The sequence below is a fragment of the Siniperca chuatsi genome, linkage group LG8 (assembly GCF_020085105.1).
Source record: "Siniperca chuatsi isolate FFG_IHB_CAS linkage group LG8, ASM2008510v1, whole genome shotgun sequence".
Lineage (NCBI taxonomy): Eukaryota > Metazoa > Chordata > Actinopteri > Centrarchiformes > Sinipercidae > Siniperca > Siniperca chuatsi.
Window position 1 is genome coordinate 14,711,467 of NC_058049.1, and position 19,243 is coordinate 14,730,709.

Genomic DNA, 19,243 nt, shown 5'->3' on the forward strand with positions numbered 1-19,243 from the left:
CTTCAGTGGTGTGAGAATCTTCAAGTATACACACACTCATGAAATTCCTCTGACAGAACTTGAGACACATTGTTCAATCGTGTGAAAGCAAATCCACTGAAGTTAGTAAAGGTCATTTCCTCCCAAGGCTTCTCCTGCCCTGTCCTGTCATGTCCTTATTGCCCTGATTAAGTGTCATATGTCTCAGGAACTGCTCATGTACTATTATAGTTCCTCATTAAGCACCAACCTTCCTGACCCCAATGTCTCCTATTAGTATTAAAAGGAAACAACAGGCTCCAGACAAGGTTCATTTATGGTCTGTGGCTGCCCTGCTGTCACTCATCTTGTAACTCTTCAAGCTAAGAATAGAACAGAATAGAATAGGACAATTTCTGACATCTTCTGTTTGTGGTGATTGATCACATGAAAACAAGGTTAATGGCTTTCAGGTGGAGGCTTTCACTTGTTTCTTATTGTAGTCTGCCGGTGCATTGATGGACAAATCAATGCAGATTTTATTCATTTTGCAAACTGGAAGGGGAGTTTGGGGAGGCTCGGCACCGTCTGTGTCTTTATTCTCCTGAGGCAGATAAAACAAGTCATGACACACACATATCACTTCTCACACCACATTAGAGCCATTATCTAGAATGAATGTGCAGTGTAGAAAATTATGAAAGAACCTACTTCAGACTGCCACATGAATGAAAAAGAATCATAAACCAGAGAGTTTCAATCTCAAATGTTAAGAAATGACCCTGATGAAGGCCACAAGCCGAAACACATATGTCTGACAATAAAGTTATTCTACATATTACAAGTGTTGCTGGAGTTTTGACCTCTTCAGACTTTTTCCCTTCTCCGTGCTCCATGGAAGTAGCTGAAGTTGTGCCGGAAATCCCTCCCCTGCTTCTGCAATCTCAAACGTTAAGCCAACACAGACGAGAAGCCTTAAAGTGCTCAGAAAAATGGCAATTTGCACAAATACACTTCCATGACAACTGGGCAACTCCATCTGCGTAGGAAGTATATGTGACACAGTTGAAAGCTCCAGAACAGCTATGTGGTGCTATTGTTTTGTCAACTTCTGTTTCCAAGGTCAAAATTAAACTTTCAATTAAGGTTCATGGGTCATCATCATCATAAATATTTGATTCAAGATACAAATCAAGTGATTATTTCTGCTGTTTAAAAATGCTGATGTGAACTCTAGTAATAAATGTCAAGTACTTTATGTTTTCATACAAGAAGCTGTTAAATTTCCAGGACTGGACTTTCATTTGAGGTGCTTTGTATTGATTGTGGTTTGCATTGTGTTCCAAAGATTTTCTTCTTCTTTACTCCTCTGGGACTGTAAATATGCGAGTAAGTTGACAGAATGTAACCATTCACATACTTTCTCTTAAACTGACCGGTGCAACAGAAATTTGACTTTAGTCCTGAAATTCACCATGCATTCTTTGAAGTGAATCTGCCATCTTTTTGTGTCTGTGCACAGTCTCCAGACTTCCTTCAGTTAGAGTCAAACCACATAGCTCTATGAGAGATAAGAAGGGGTTTTTTTTTTTTGGAAGAAGTGCTTCTCATCTTTTATGCCTCCACTGGGTGTTCAGGCAAACTTGTCCACTTCAATTTAACACAACTTTGAGAGTTGTCAGACAGCTCTTCCAGTGGGCAGTTAAAGTGGGAAAAATTAATTCAAGGAAACATTTTGAGGGATGTTCTGCACCAAACTGTGTGTTCAGCTTTTACTCTTTATTTTGTGGTGGTCAAACTGTGCTTATGATCTGTGCATAGTTTGCTTTTTCAACCCAACTGCAACATCAGATTCAAAGCCAATACAAAACCTCACGCCAGATATTCGACAGTGCGTGTTACCTGCATGTGAGGGCAAAAAGTGGGAAACTACTGATGTGGTGGAAGCAGAGATGGCCTTTCAGGAATCGAGAAAAGAAACAACAACTTTCACAGTTTGAATTCCAGGTCTATTGGTGGAGAAGGCCTTTGAATGGCAAGCAGAGTGAATACATTATTAAAATATTTTACTAGATTAGAAACAGTGGCTGCTGCATGGAAATAAAATCATGTTTTTTTAATGCAAATGCTAATATTCCTTTAGTATTTGAGAAAACTGGTGTTTTAAAAGGCAAGATGAACTTCAGACATGGTGTCATATAAATTAGATATGAAATTCTTGAATTTTGAAGTATTTGTTTCCCTCAAAATTAGGTTTATAAAAACAAAACCCTACAACATAATACAGTTAAAAAGTCAGCACTTGGTAATGTGTGTGTTGTGCATGTTGTTCTTTTGGGTAATGTCTAGTCAAACACAGATGATGTGATGTCTTGTTGTTATACCTGTATTTCTAGTACAGCTACAATATATGATAGAAACATGAACAGTAAACATAAATCCCTGAAAAGGAAAGAATTATTTATAATTATTATTATTTATTTTGGCCACCTACCTACAGATATTGTATGCACACACAGTTCACAGTATCTAAATCACCGTTTGAGCTGAAGTGCATGCTCACAGGATTTGTTGAAAATGTATTCTGGGAAATTAAATCACTGACTTAAGTAGAATTTGACAAAGCATGAAAAAAAGCACTTGATTACAAAATACCAGGATAATAATAATAAAATGCAGCGGCTGTTACAAACTGATTATATCAGGAATTCTATTTAAGGATGGCTTTTTCCTTTAACTGAGATCCTCTATTTACACACAAGGGATGCACTTGCACTTTTTGACTCACTGAAGAGGATGCAAACGGACATACTGGCTGAATTCAAACCAAGCAAGAACATATGGGACATTAGCAAATGGACAGACACAAGGATGAGACCATTATCTTCCCTGTTAAGGATGAGTGTGAGCATGCATGTGTGCAAGTCTGCAGATGCACATACTGTTGTGTTAATGTGTCTACCCAGTCATTTTGGTTCTTCAACAAAGTGTGCATGTGTGTGTGTGTGTGTGTGTGTGTGTGTGTGTGTGTGTGTGTGTGTGTGTGTGTGTGTGTTGAATATGTTCTGTGAGCATTTGCAGCTGAGGTCATTTGCATTAATTTGGTTTGATGGAATTTCACATGTAACAGAGCGGCTACTTGTCCCTTTTTTTGGGAATCTAATCCCTACAGACTCTACATCAGAGCTAGAACATGCAGTCATTCACACAGCTGTCACACAGCTGTGACACAGAGAGGACAAGTGGCAAAAAGGCAACTCATCTTTGAAAATAGTCATTGTAAAACAGTGCACCGGTTTTTGGTGAACATGCATGGGAGAAGGAAACATTGTAGGTGCTGGGGACGTGTCATCTTAGCATTGCTGTACAGTTAAAAGGTTGCAACGATACCTAGATTTAGAACATCAATGATAAAATGTCAGATTTTACATACAGACAGGGGCATGAGTCTCGCTTGTTATGGAACAAGACTTGAGTCTACAGCCACGCTAGAAGCTCTGTGAGGTTGTACTTGAGCTAATGCCAATGTCAGCATGCTAAAATGTTCACAGTAACAATGCTAACATGCTGATGTTTACCAGGTATAATGCCTACCATGTTCACCATCATAGTTTAGCCTGTTAGCATGCTAACATGAGCTAATTAGCACTAAACAAAAAGTTTAGCCGAGGCTGATGATGAGCTGTCATTAGCTTTGAAGGCATTTGGTCATGATCTAAAGTATTAGACAAATTAAAATTTAGACCTGATCATAGCACTAGATTAAAAGTTCAGGGTGACATGAATATTTATACCAAATTTCATGGTAATCTTTCCAAAAGTTATTGAGACATTTCACACAAAATCACAAATGTCAACATCATGATGAAACCAAAGTCAATAGGAACATTAATGTCTAAATTTTGTGTCAAGTAGATGTTGAGCTACAGTATATTGCTCTGGACAAGTGAAAACTACTACCACTTGCAGGTAGCGTTAGATAAAATGTAAGCGGATCACCAAAGTCATTAGGATTCACCTTATGGGCATCTATACCAAATGTCATGGCATTCAACAGTTTTTGAGATATTTCAGTATGAACCAAAGTGGTGGACCGACTGACCGACCGACCGACATTGCCATCCCTGTATGATGAATGGAACAAGTTCACACCTGGGGAGACATCATAAAGCAGGATAAGAAAATTAATTAATACATGCTATGAATTTTCTTCTGAAAGTGTGTTATCAGATTATGCCTGAATATGCCAAAGCTCCTAATACTGCAGGTTTGTTTCACAGATTTAAATCAGTATCACCTAGAATACCATGATATTTTTACTATCTGTGTATACATTTATCAGTGTAGTTGGCGAGGCAGAATGAGGAAATATATGTACAACAGAAAAGCAAAATTGCACTGACTCGTAGAGAAAGATGTGGCAGCAGCCAAAGGAACTCAATAGCAGCCAATGAGAATGGAAAGTTAGATGCTTGATAGCTGCCAACAGAAGAGGTAAACTCAGGACTACAACCCAAGTAACCCACCAAGTTTATTTAAACTGCTGCAACAGATAATTTCTCTTAAAATGTACAACTAGTGGTCTGCACCTGGTAGTTGGGCCTCAAAGCTCAGTGACATATCTTCTGCTACTAATCATCCTGACAATGCTGATGCAAATACTGATACACCGCATCTCCGCATGGCTGAAGTTCTTTCATGACCCCTCAGTCAACCAGTTTGAGAAGCGTTTCAGATTAGACTGTTCCAGACTGATAATCCAAATGCACATTCACTCAGATTACTTCATGCCTGCGGATTATGGGTCATGCATCATCTCATATTTGCTGCTAAAAGAGAGAGATTCATGCTAATACTGTTTTTGTTTGTTGGTGTATCCTTGCTTGTTCTCTAGTAGGTATTTGTGCATTATAATGTATGTTTGCTTTCTGCATTTATGGCTGTCTGTGCGCTGTATGTTGAAAGAATATTTTATTTCACAATGAAATTTCACACTGGAACTAATGAAATTTCACACTGGAACTAATAGCTTCAATATTAGATGGAAGATTGTTTAATTCCTGTGATGTGATTGGTTTTGGCATCATTCCCAGTTTATAGTTCAAAGGCTTCATTCTGCTTTGTTTTTTCTCCGTTGTCACAGTGTTTAGGTTTCAGATTATGCTTGAATCTAGGTTGTATTTCTCTTGATAACTATTTCAGAAGTCTGCTTTCTCTGCGCTTGTCCTTGAAACTTGGCAAGATCATCACTTGGCTCTATTGTACGTATTTGCAAATGCTGTGCTCATTTGTTTGTGTGTGTCATGAATATGAATATAATTTGACTCATTTAATTGCCGCCATATCTCTTCGGGGGATTTACATGTCTCACATATAAAACTCATGTTTTGGTTCCAGCCTACAGACGGAGCCAAGTAAACAGTTATCCAGACCTCTGGCCCACAGACAGGAGGAAGGGCTCTGCTCTGTCAGGAAAACCATGGGGAAAGTGAGAGGAGACAAGACTGATGGATGACAGGACTCACTGTCCAGCCAACCCCACTGCTGCTCTCTCATTTGGCGATGCGTCACATTAGCATTCAGGCTGTCCCTTTTTCCCACCCACAGAAATAAATCACAGCTTATTACAGTAATGAAAGTGTCACAACAGAATTGATTAAATAATTCCTTAATGAATTACTGAAACAGAATAGCACAGCAAATACAGAAAAATAGAAAACAATACATACAATTGAACAGATAAGAGAAGAGAACATGGCAGGCTGTACTTAAGCATAGCTTTGACCTAGACAAGTGCTAACATCAGCATGCTACCATGTTCACAATGACAATGCTAACATGCTGATGTGTAGCAGGTAAAATGTTTACCATGTTCACCGTATTAGTTTAGCATGTTAGCATGCTAGCATTTGCTAATTAGCACAAAACTGATGGTAATGTCATTAGTTTTTCAGGTATTTGGTCATAAACCAAAGTGTTGGACAATGGTAGCGGTAGATGGAAAGATAGGAGATCCCCAAAATAATTACAATTCATCCTGAGGATGAGAAGAAGTCCTCCATATTAAACGACAAAGTACGTCATTTGTACTTTGGGAAGACACATAGAAGTGTTTTCTGATCTGGTGCCCCTATTGACAAGACCACATCATTTATCTGTGCCTTCCAAAACTATTGAAAAATTAATCAGTTTTTATGATCTGACAAAGGATGCTATGGTTAAGGTTTGGTAAGGTTTAGGCACAATAAACGACTTGGTAAGAGTTGGAGAAAGGTCTTTAGTTGGTTAGGAAATATTGTAGTTTGAGTCAAAATCACAAATTTTTAAGGTTAGGGGACCTTCGTTATTATGGTTACAAGTATAAATATGTGGTTAAGGTTACACAACGATCATGGTTGTGGTAAAAAGAAAGCCACATTGACTCGTGGAAGAAACAGATAACCACAGTTTCCTGTGTAAAAGTCTGATATTTTGTTGACCAATTCATCCACCCTGACCTCCACCCTACACTGACTTTGTTGTCCTACAATAATATCACCTGACTACCACCTCTCCTCCTGTCGGATGAGTCATAATTCCTACGGCCACTAGAGGTCTTGTCGCGTGAGTGTAAACGTGTCATTTTGGGACACTCGTTCTGTTTCTTCGAAGGATAGTCTTGGACATGAATGTCTGTACCAATTTTAATGGCAATCCCTCAAATAGTTGTTGAGTCATTTCATTTAAAACCACAAATGTCAACCTCATGGTTGCACTAGATTAAAAGTCAGGGGATCACCACAGTCAGTAAGCTTCGTCCTCTGGGGACCATGAATGTCTGTACAACATCTCTTGACAATCAATCCAATAGTTGTGGACTTACAGAACAACCAGCCAACAGACTGACATTGCCATCCATAGAGTCACGCCACTAGCATGGCTAAAAAGTAAAGCAAGCAAATGAGCAAGAACAAAACAGAAGAGAAAGTGATTCATCCAATGTAACCAATGCACTGTTTGGAGTGGGATAGTGTGTGAAGGTGAGAGACTGTATAAACCTGAGGGACAGACAGGTGGCTGGGCAACTTGCAGGGCAAGGAGGGGAAAGACAATCATCTGGTGTGGCAACAGTGTCCAGCAGGGTTGTTTCTCATCTCCAACCCCCGGGGGATTGTGGGAGTGGTGGATTGATTGGGACTGGAATGAGAAAACGTGAAGAGGGAGCAAGAGAGGAGGTAAAGTATCTCTGCTGTGGAGCTGACGTGTTTCTGTGTGTGTTAAAAAGGAATAGCATTTAGCTGCCGAAGCTCACCTGCCACACACATAAACACATAGCGAGAGCTTTATTTTTCTTTTAACTGATAATGCTGGGCCAGCAGTTCAGCAGGCAGAGGTCGTTGCCATTTTGGATAGTAGTAAGACTGAGCATCAACTAATAACTTTTTCATAGATTTTATTACTTTCCTGCCCTTTCCTCACTTTGCCCAATAGCTCCCTTGACAATTTACCTACAGTATATCTCCTACTGTAGTTGCATTATTAACCACCACAGATTAGATTTTAATCTGTATTCCTGGAAGAAAAGGAAAGCGTCTCCGTTTTGGCTCATAACTTTTTGATTCCCTGTGAAGTATACATCAGCTGCACGCTGAGCTCAGCAATCTTACCGTTTGACACTCTCGGAACATGCAATCTGGTCTCGCTCAGGTCCCCACTGTGCACAGTGTGTTTGACTGTGCTTATGTTGATGGTGTACAAGCATGTTTGTGTTTATGTGTGGCTGTGTGGCTAGTAGTGGCGGCTGCAATTTTGCACATGTATGTATGTGAGTCATCCTGACACCCAGTCTTGCGCTTTGCCACGTTACCACTTAGGCTCTTTATCATCACTATCAGAGCCTCCTGTTGCTGGCTCGAGATAAAACAACAACAACAACAACAAACACAACAACAACAACACTTGTTTACATGTTGTCATCTCAGAAGCCTTCTGACTGTGGAGGTCTGGCTGAATATTTCAGGCACTTGAAGATTAGCGGCAGAGTGTGACAGCTGAGCTGTTCTTCTTCACAGGGGGTTTGCTATGTATACCAGGCGATGTTGATGAGATTGGGGTACGCGCATCTGTTCCAATGGTTTGTTTTCCTCAAGACTGTTATCTCATTTTCAGAATGTAAGACATAATATAAGACATGTAAAACATAAGGAAGAGTGTGGGGAAGGGCAAAAAGTTCCAAAATTCTGGAGACCAGGGGAAACTCTGTAAAGAGAAAAATAAACTATTTTCATCTGTTTATAGCAGCATAAATAAAATGCCAACAAAGACCTTATTCCTCCATCATTTTACTTCATACCTTCACAAGTCTTCCAGGGCCTTAACCTGGCAAAGAATACTTCATAGTATATTTAATGAATTATACATTTATATCATGCATACCATTAAAGAATTGATTTTTACCAAATATTAAAATACCTTTTACAAATAAAACTGCTTAACTGTGTCATATGTTCAATGTTAGTATCAAAAGAATGCATTTTTTTTTATACAGTGAAAAAATTTATTTAGATTAACTGGAGTTGCCAATCAGTAACAATAGAGCAGCATATTAATGGTAATCATAAAAGAATTAAGCACGTAATATGGTGATTGATGTGATATTTTTCATGTAGTGTGTCTTTGAATGTGTATATTGTGTTTTAGACCTTCTCACCACTGCTGTGCTCTGATCCCTGATGAAATTCTCACATATGTCTCAGAGGAATATAAGAACGAACAGATTTCTAATTAAACTGTGTGTAAGACAGTGAGTGACTGGTATGTATTCCCCAAATTCCTGAATAATTACAAGGTTAAAACTGAGTTAGAATATCTGACTTTTCCCTCATGACAAACACCATTGTGTTCAGGTTTGCTACAGTCATACAAAATCAATGTAGCACATGTTTTTACATCCTAAATGCAATCCAGATTTTTGCTTTTTGCCACAGCAGTTTGTTGATTATTAAGATCAGTTCACACAAATGACAGGATTGGGTTAAAATGAAGGTGCACAATGTAGTTTAATTTTGAAGAAATTAAACAACTCTAGTCTATTGTTGTGAAGATGTGCTAATACTGCCCATGCAAACAGCCCAGCCAATTCCAAACTAGATCACTTATTTCATGTAAATTAAAGGATCATCAATATTTCTTATAATAATACTTTGTTGTTTTCTTTTGTTTTCTTGTGGTTTGTATGTGTACGTTGCATTGAGTGGGTGATATACTGTATATCAAGGTGTGTATGGAGGGGTAAAGGCCCACAATGCACTGTTGGCTCCTCTTCCATACTATGACAGGAATCCACAGAGATGAGATGAGGACGATAAGGGGAAAAACATATGCATTGGCAGGTGCGCACACACACACACACACACACACACACACACACACACACAATATCTATTTTTCACCCATAAGATCTCTACGATTATAGATAATCTCGCCAATATATTTTTCACTTAGGATGCTGCCTCCCACCTGCATGGCTTACTTGGTGTTTCTCCAGCTGTTTACTTTCACAGTTCTTTCTCTTCTGCTTCAGAAATCATCCCTGATTACTTCATCTATTAACAACAGCTAAAATTTTGTTAACCCTGTAAGGTGTCACAAGCCACAAAACAAAGGTAATATTTTCAGTCTCTCTGTCTGTTTGTTAGTAAAAGCAGATTTCAATAGTTTGATGGACACTTGTAAACAAATTATTCATTTTTTGGTGCCAATGTTCCAATGCAATGTATGTTTATGTAATGTTTTGCTATATTATATGTCGTACCATTTTCCACATGTTGTGTAGTTGCAACCAAATTTACATCTGTACAAGTTTACTTTGACCAATCCTGCAAAATTTGATGGCATTCTGCCTATACACGGCACTACAGTGACATAATACATTTAAATGCCCATATCTCACTGGTCATGAATCTAACTCCCTTTTAATTTTGTATGGTTCAGCCAATTTTAGCCCTAATATTCCTGGACAGGAGTTTGGTGTTCTCCAAAAAATCATGGCCACCATCAGCCACTTAGAGTGAGTGTACATCACTGTGTGTAGTTTAATGAAGATCCTGATCCAGACACAGATTCTAAAATCTCCAAACATTTTTTGTTGGTAAAATAAGAGCTTTAAAGGGTTCTGCAGCCTTCCTACTTGGCTCCAGTATATCATCTTCTGTGCATAGACACTTACTCAGTTTGCTGTTCTACACACACACACACATGCACACTCCGAAACCGCAAGGGTGTAGCTAAGGTAATCAGAAGAAAACAGAGGAGGGCCTGTCTTGCAAAAACACAGAGAGAGAGGGATTAACCTTTAACACAGTATATAAGGAGGCTGCTTGTCTTTCAGCCAAAGTGCTTTGAGAGCCTTCAGGCACCAGGTACACACACACACACACACAAATCCATGAACATATAGACTGCCAGAGCTCACTCTTTATCATGAATTTACCATTTCTGTCCTTATGTAATATTGTTTATGCGTGGCCTATACTGAGTGGTTGCTACACATAAGTCCAATCTCTCCCTCTCTCTCCTTCCATTTAAACAGACCATTTAAACCACACACAATTTATGTTCCAAAATGATTTATTTTACACTGCTCACCTGAATAAATGTAAGGGAATCATCACATCATGTTTGGTTTTGGTTCTTTGCTATTTGCAGTTGCCCGCTCTTGAACATTTTTTTACCTGTTTATTCCTTTCCTCTTTGACATCTCATCCTCTCCCACATTGAAGTTATTCAGACAGATGACACACAATTGAGGTGTCTTCTCCACCAGAACTGTAACACTATCTGCCCTCTAAAACTGAAGAACTGGGCCAGACATCGCAGAGCATATACTGTACCTACAGTGTGGATTCAAAGTGGCATCCCAGTTTAATGGTGCAATTGTATTAGGATACTGTTGCATAACTAATGCAGCTTTACAGTATGGTCAGTCCAAATCACAACTAATATAACTATTAACCAGTGTCTAATCAAATAGTTTAAACCTACGGGTAGCTTCTAAATTTTCTACTGAATCTCAGTTTAAAACATTTGTTCAAAGTACTGTGTATCCCACTGCCCATGAGCTGCAGTTCTTTCATCTGCCTCCGTCATGGACTGTTTCCATCCATCCATCCATCCATCTTCTTCCGCTTATCCGGGGCCGGGTCGCGGGGGCAGCAGTCTAAGCAGGGACTCCCAGACTTCCTTCGCCCCAGACACTTCCTCCAGCTCCTCCGGGGGGATCCCGAGGCGTTCCCAGGCCAGCCGAGAGACATAGTCCCTCCAGCGTGTCCTGGGTCTTCCCCGGGGCCGCCTCCCGGTGGGACATGCCCAGAACACCTCCCGAGGGAGGCGTCCAGGAGGCATCCGGATCAGATGCCCTAGCCACCTCAGCTGGCTCCTCTCGACGTGGAGGAGCAGCGGCTCTACTCGAGCTCCCCGTGTGACTGAGCTCCTCACCCTATCTCTAAGGGAGCGCCCAGCCACTCGGCGGAGGAAGCCCATTTCGGCCGCTTGTATCCGCGATCTTGTCCTTTCGGTCACTACCCAAAGCTCTTGACCATAGGTGAGGGCAGGAGCGTAGATTGACCGGTAAATCGAGAGCTTTGTCTTTCGACTCAGCTCCTTCTTTACCACAACGGTCCGATACAGCGCCCGCATCACTGCAGACGCTGCACCGATCCGCCTGTCAATCTCACGCTCCATCCGTCCCTCACTCGTGAACAAGACCCCGAGATACTTAAACTCCTCCACTTGGGGCAAGGACTCCCCACCCACGCGAAGAGAGCAAACCACCTTTTTCCGGTCAAGAACCATGGCCTCAGATTTGGAAGAGCTGATTCTCATCCCAGCTGCTTCACACTCGGCTGCAAACCGTCCCAGTGCATGCTGCAGGTCCTGGTTTGAAGAAGCCATCAGAACGACATCATCTGCAAACAGCAGAGATGAGATCCTGTGGTTCCCAAACCGGACACCCTCCGGCCCCTGACTGCGCCTAGAAATTCTGTCCATATAAATTATGAACAGAACCGGTGACAAAGGGCAGCCCTGGCGGAGTCCAACATGCACCGGGAACAGGTCTGACTTACTGCCGGCAATGCGAACACAGCTCCTGCTCCGGTTATACAGGGACCGGACAGCCCTTAGCAAAGGGCCCCGGACCCCATACTCCCAGAGCACTCCCCACAAAGCGCCCGGGGCACACGGTCGAATGCCTTCTCCAGATCCACAAAGCACATGTGGACTGGTTGGGCAAACTCCCATGAACCCTCGAGCACCCGATGGAGAGTATAGAGCTGGTCCAGTGTTCCACGACCGGGACGAAAACCACTCTGCTCCTCCTGAATCCGAGGTTCGACTATCGGACGAATTCTCCTCTCCAGTACCCTGGAATAGACCTTACCGGGGAGGCTGAGAAGTGTGATCCCTCTGTGATTGGAACACACCCTCCAGTCCCCCTTCTTATACAGAGGGACCACCACCCCGGTCTGCCAGTCCAGAGGCACTGTCCCAGACCGCCACGCGATGTTGCAGAGACGTGTCAGCCAAGACAGTCCCACAACATCCAGAGACTTAAGATACTCAGGACGGATCTCATCCACCCCCGAAGCCTTGCCACCAAGGAGCTTGCCAACAACCTCAGTGACTTCGGCCAGGGTGATGGATGAGTCCGCCTCCGGGTCCCCAGCCTCCGCTTCCTCTTCGGAAGACGTGACAGCGGGATTGAGGAGATCCTCAAAGTATTCCTTCCACCGTCCGACAACATCCCCAGTCGAGGTCAACAGCTCTCCACCCGCACCGTACAAGGTGTTGGTGAAGCACTGCTTCCCCCTCCTGAGCCGTCGGACGGTTTGCCAGAATTTCTTTGAGGCCGACCGATAGTCCTCCTCCATGGCCTCTCCGAACCTCTCCCAGTCCTGAGTGGACTGTTTCACTCATCTTTATTCCCATGCCCCTTTAATAAATGATTAGAATACCGACACAGAGCAGGAGGCATAACTCGGCACTCTAGATTCCCTGTGTGTTACACGCACACCCACACAAACACACACACACAACATAGAGGAGCACTGACTGCACTGTGATGTTCTGGCAGGTATCTTACAGTCTTAGCCTGTTAACCAAAATGTTTATTTAGTATTTTTAGTAGACTTACTAACATAAAACTTTATATCTCTTAAAGGAATAATTGCACCAACCATTCCGCCTGAAATGTGGGTTCTGTCTTATTGATTGGAGTTCATCCACAAAACATCAAACAATTGGAAGTTGTGAAGAAGCCTTTGTTGGCCACACAAAAAAGAAATCAGAGCATATTTCCTAGACCACTGAAGGAAAACATGCCCCACATTTTTTGTCTTGCATGCTTTTTTGGCATATTTCAGCTCTGATTTTCTCTCCCATTCAATGTTTTATTCCCCTTCCTTATCTGAGCCCAAAGACAATTTTCTACCACTATCTATGAAAACCAGTGCTTTAGTGAATTAAGGGGAATCAACATATATTATTATATTTGTCTTGTCCTGACCAGATTCTTTGACCTGTCCAAAATGGCTAATGCTCATTGCTCAAGCAAATGACTCCTAGTTGAATTTCTGATTTATTTTTTGCCATCCTAGCAAGGTTAGCTCTTCCCGTCCCATTAACATGATGGCACTGTGAATATATTAGTGATAAAAGCTGCAGATTTAGAGCCCTCTGTGACACAAGCACCAGACACTTTAATATCTCATTAGTCTTCTTAATAATCACTGAGGACACTGATGCTGACATTGTGCTTGTGGATGAGCTCATCTTTAAATATTCCATTCTTATGCTATTATTAACAAGTTAAATAACTTGTTCTTATTTTTTCTGTATTATCCTTATTAATTTTGCACTTCAGACATTTGGCTGATCTGTTTTCTTGCAATTTTCTTCCAGTAAAGCATCATGCACTCTGATTGAACTTGTAACTTGTGGATGGAGCTTAATAGACTTAAAACTATTGGCTGGTGGTTTACCCAGTAAGTTACACAAAAGTCTTTGGTTGATTTGTTTAACCCTGCAACTGTACAGAGAGGTTTCAGCTATTATTTGTGTTTGGGATAATACTATAAATGCCACAACATAACATGCTCTAATTTTAATGTATTCACCAGAGTGAATCTGTAAGGATTAGTCGTTATTGTACCACTGATTTCTTCCAGGACTGATCCAAGCATTCCCCTCTCTCCACAGATCCATCCAGAGCCTGTTATACAGAGAATAAATAAACTTTTATTGACACAGAGAGCAAAAACTCACACTTGGAATGACAGATAAAGAGATAAAGAGATAAATGATTAGCTACAACAAAGAGGTGGCTGTGAGGTGGAGGTGGAACTAAACACGTTAACTTTGTGTGAATCTCTCACTCGGCTCCCTCTACAAAACACAAACAAAACTTACTGACACTGGGGCCTTTTATAAATCTACAGTATATTCTCCAGTGATAATGTAGTGAATGGGGTTGTGAAGTGTTCCTCTTGCTGTCGAGCCTCTAGCCGTCATCTGTGGTGTCAGAGGTTCAAATGTCACATCGCTCTTCATCTTCAGTGACCATTTATGTAAAGTCCAACAAGTACAAATTCCTGTTAATCTTTTTAAGGTACATGAATATGGGTATTTTTTACAGTGCAGTTAGACAACTTTTTTTCAAAAGTATGGCAACTTCTTGACCTGTTACCTACAGTTAAATTAATGACTTGTAGTGTCAGACCACTTGGTTAAAAGATGTACTGTACAGTTCAACATACAGTATTGGATTGTTCTTTAGAAAGACTCCTGTGCATTCTGTGTTACTGATCAACACCAGTACATACCAGTCAACACAGTGCTTTTTGATACACTATACTGGACGTTTCACTATTACACTGTCCCACACTGTTATTATTACATTACAGATTCTATTGGCTAAAATATAACAGGCAAGACAAAGTGAAAAGTGATCCTAAATAAACTTTCCTACTCTGATGAATAAAAAAAATGCCTCTACACTTGTGTCAAAGCAATCAAGTTGTGTCCAATGCTCTGTTGATCAAAGCAAAGGCAAAACCAGTAAAATTCACAGGGAAAAATCTCATTTTAGTAACTAACCAAACATCATTACAGGGATGGTACATCATCAGAGAAAGTGACTTCCTTATGAAGAGTTCAGAAGGTGAACAGTTGGTGTGTGAGCTCAGACTGAGGCCATATTTATACATATGTGGGTGTGGATTTGTTCATTTTAGACAACAACAGTTGGGATTTTGAAATGAACTAGAGAAGAGGCAGTGAGGTGGCCTGTGGTGCTGTATGTGCCATTGTAGAGGAAATGAAGCTGTTTTTTTTTTTAAATGAATAGTGCAGATAAAACAATGATAATTACACTGTTTTCAAGGTAAAGACAATTAGCAGCCACATTATCTTCCCCTTATTGATATCTTACTCAATGTAAAAAAGAAAATCTATACAGTGCTCTCCCCAGTCTGCATGCCCAACCTATTTTCCTCTTCTAGATATGAAAAATGTATCTCTGACATCAAGACAGAATGGGACAATGAATTTATGTTTATAATGATGTGTCTTTGTAATTACTTGATCATCAATCATGAAAATTGTGTTTCCTGATTGGTTTAATTGACTACATGACTTGGTAGAGCTGCAAGGCTCTGTCTACTTTCTAAGTTTCCAGAGATAAGATTTTTCTCATAAAACACTGCGTGGCCCACTGCCTTTCCAATGGGGTGCCCAGACTGTAGGTTGGGACCACATACTGCACCCTTCATTGTTTCCTTCCCCCCCATCCACTTTCTCTCTTAATCTCTTCTTTATCCCTAATCCTTTTGCGCCGTCTTCCTTCCCTCTTTCCTGCTGCTGCAACCAGCTATGTGAAGTCCTTGGAAACAGCCTCTATGAAGTTGGGTGCTGACATGAGGATGGTGAAGGTGCAAATGATGGAGAAGAGAGAGAAGGCCACCAGGCACAGCCGGTCGACCACTGCCGCTGCAAACTTCCACTCGCTGCAGATGGCCTCAGCCTCGTCCTGGTCCCGGAACCGCTGGGCTATGTACGACACCTCCTCCAAAATGCGCCGGATCTCTGGTGGAGGGATGTTGACTCCCATTCCCACTCCAACTCCCATCCCTAGGCCTCCGACACCACTGCCAACTCCTCCAGGTGGCTCAGCCTCATCACTGAGGGAGCCATGGGCACGTCCCCCTAGTGCTACCCCGGAGTCGCTAGAAGGCGGGCAGTGTGGGCTCTCTATAGGGTGGTAGTTGCCAAAGTAGAGGCTCATGGAACCGTTGGAGGTGCCTGTGGGGCAAGGTGGGCAGGATGTCTGTGAGAGGGGCACACTGAGGCTTGGAACAGTGCCCATCTCTATGGAGCTGGTGCTGGAGTGATGCTGGGAGGTGTGACGGTACTTGTAACCAGACCGCTTGCGCTCATCACCAGGTTGTTTCATACGGAGAAACCAGGCACACCAGTTCAACAGAACCACCCGAACCTGAAAGGAGAAAGGGAGCGTCAGTGGCGCACACACGCACGATAACACATTAATACAAACATATGCATTTGTGCTAAATGTTATCGATGACAACAGTGATCTGATTAAATTAGTTTCGGTCACTCACCCATTTGGGCATCTTGCCTCCCTGAGGGTCATGATGGTGAAACTGCAGGACTATAACTGTCACCACCACAGACATTCCCACAATCATCATGGTGCTGGCAAAGTACTGGGCTGCCGAGTACACAAAAAACATCAACATGCTTTTAGTTTTCTGCTCAGAGTTACATGGTCATGCATTTTATTTATTTTTGCATTGTATTACTTGTTGGAATTTTTTTCCCTTTTTAACCCCTCCTTGAACTACTCCACGGTCACATTTAACGAACATGTACTAACAGGTGAAACATTAAGCTTGAATTAATTAAGGTTGATTTCACACTCTAACATGAAAGGAAAGCAAATATGATGAATCTGTACAATAAGTTATATTGCCAAGGGAAAAAGATGCACACTTGCACTCAAACAGGGGAAATAAAAACTGCAAAAATCGTGACAAAACAGAGAGTAGGGGTGAACAAACCAAAAAACAGTAGAGAAGAAGAGAGAGAGAGATTAGTGCTCGTTCTGGAGGGATGTTTTCAACCACACCAGGGAACAGTAAGAGAGGAGGGGAGCATTAACTGAACACTGTGCTCTTTCCCAGCATGTACACACACACAAACACACAGACACAGTATATCTGAGGGCCTGCCCTCCTTTCTCTTGTTTGCTAGTGACTGAACAAAGAAGAGCTAACAGCTAAACATGACTACAGCCACTGCATTGCCAGCAAAGTCAAACTTCATGTGATTTCATGAGGTCAGAGGTTATGATCTTATTTGTTAGGATCATGGAAAGAAAGACGGAAGGAAAAAGGAGAGGATGAAAAAAGAGGTGAAGAAAATGATAAAAACAAAGAGGTGGGGAGAGAAATGAGGGACCATCTCAGGACAGAAAATGGTGTTAAAGGATGTTTAGGGAGTTGGAAGGACATTCTTTATGGAAGAAGAGTCATGAGAAGACTGTCTACCGCTACGATGTATAATAATTTGAAACATAATTGTGAGACCTCTGGTCACGAACCACATTGTTGATCATGGCTGAACTAACTTTTTAAAAAATTAATTAGAACTGAACAGAATTAAAATGAACTGAACCAAATGGTCTTGAACCAGATAAGATAGGTCTAACTAAATTAACTTAAATGAAATGAACACACTATGCTTATCTGGTGATTAAGGACTGATGTTAAAAGACATATGACCTGATTCTGGCAGCAGTGTTGAACACTTGCTTTATATATTTACAGTCGAGTTCAAGCAGATACAATAACTCATATCCACATTCGGCCACTGTGTTGTAAAGGGGTATGAGTCATTTTAACAAGGCTACTAAAAGTGTCACAGTTGGCCTTGTGTTGAGGTCATGGGAAATAAAACAAAAACAGATTAATCACTCTACCGATGAAGATTTATCAAGCTTTTCTCAGCGAGGACAGTTATCATTGCATTGATGTAGCGCCGCAGTAACCATGGTCAGCATTGATCAAACACTACTTACATTGCTACACTCACATAAGTACAGTTGATATGAACAATATATTTCACTTTGATCAAGAGAAACTGATATGCCACATTACATTCAGGATTACAGTTACAATTCAAAGCATGTAAACACACTCTCTCTCACACACATACAAGACAAAAAGACACACTTTTTGGCCTGGTGAGTGCTCAGTGATGACAGCTGAATAAGAAGTGTAAACCCACTAACATGTCTGCCTCTTTACTTCCTCCACAAAGCCTTTGAAGTCTTTCTCTCTGAGAACTTTAGCCCCAAAGGTTACTCATCTCTTCCCCTCTCTCTTGGCCTCTTCCTTCCTTCATCTATTATTTCTTCTTCTATCCTCCTTCCCTTTCTTGCCTCCTCAGTGGAGAATCATTTCATAGCCTATTAATGGTGCTGACAGGTTTAGTTCTGGCCACCCAATTTACGCCACACACCATCCAGGAGAACTGTGAATGATGTATAGACGCCCTCAGGCTACCAGCCACACACCAAGATGGGTTTTTATTTATCATTTTATTCAGGAGACCATATACAGTGTATAGAGAGGTCAGGAAATTGCCTACATTGATAACACTAATACATGTTTTATATTACTGGTGTTTACTGGAAGTGCAAGAAATACTCGACAGGACAGTTAAGTTGTTACGGTGGACTGGTCAGTAATGTCAGTGTTGACATACTGAATCGATAGTACAGTCACATTAGTTTGACTGTTTTCTAAGGAACGTTTTTTCCTCTGTTAGTGAAGCTTTTCACAAGAGGTAAACACACACAAGCAGTAATGCAGTATCAGGTACAGCTCTGGTGACATATATTGCTTCTGTTCAAAAATGAAAGCCTTACTAGAAAAATGTTCTATCTGCAAAGACTTCCCATCTTAGACATGCCAATGTCACTTCCTCCTAGAGATTCTACATTCATACACACTTAAATATGTGACATGTAGACACACACACACACACACACATAAATATAACCCACCAATGAGAGGAACAGAGTCAGACGTGGCAGGCATGATCTCTGCTACCAGAAGCATGAAGACAGTTAGCGAGAGGAGCACAGTGATGCCTTGAGACAGAGACCGAGAGAGAGAGAGAACATGAGCGTATACATAATGATGTGATCAGGGTCACAGGTGTATGA

The 19,243-nt window shown here is 41.3% G+C and overlaps 1 protein-coding gene across 2 annotated transcripts in view; it reads right to left on the reverse strand.

The window, feature by feature from the left end:
* Positions 1-14,212: 14,212 nt before the first annotated feature.
* The window catches only part of LOC122880286 (neuronal acetylcholine receptor subunit alpha-7-like), a 35,039-nt gene continuing 30,008 nt past the window's right edge, over positions 14,213-19,243 (reverse strand). For both annotated transcript variants that reach the window (XM_044205260.1, XM_044205261.1), the window contains exons 8-10: positions 19,082-19,168; positions 16,614-16,723; positions 14,213-16,486 (exon numbers count right to left, since the gene is read on the reverse strand). In XM_044205260.1, coding sequence (XP_044061195.1) covers positions 15,863-16,486; positions 16,614-16,723; positions 19,082-19,168 — 821 coding nt within the window. In that variant the 3' untranslated portion in view covers positions 14,213-15,862. The remainder of the gene's footprint in view (positions 16,487-16,613; positions 16,724-19,081; positions 19,169-19,243) is intronic.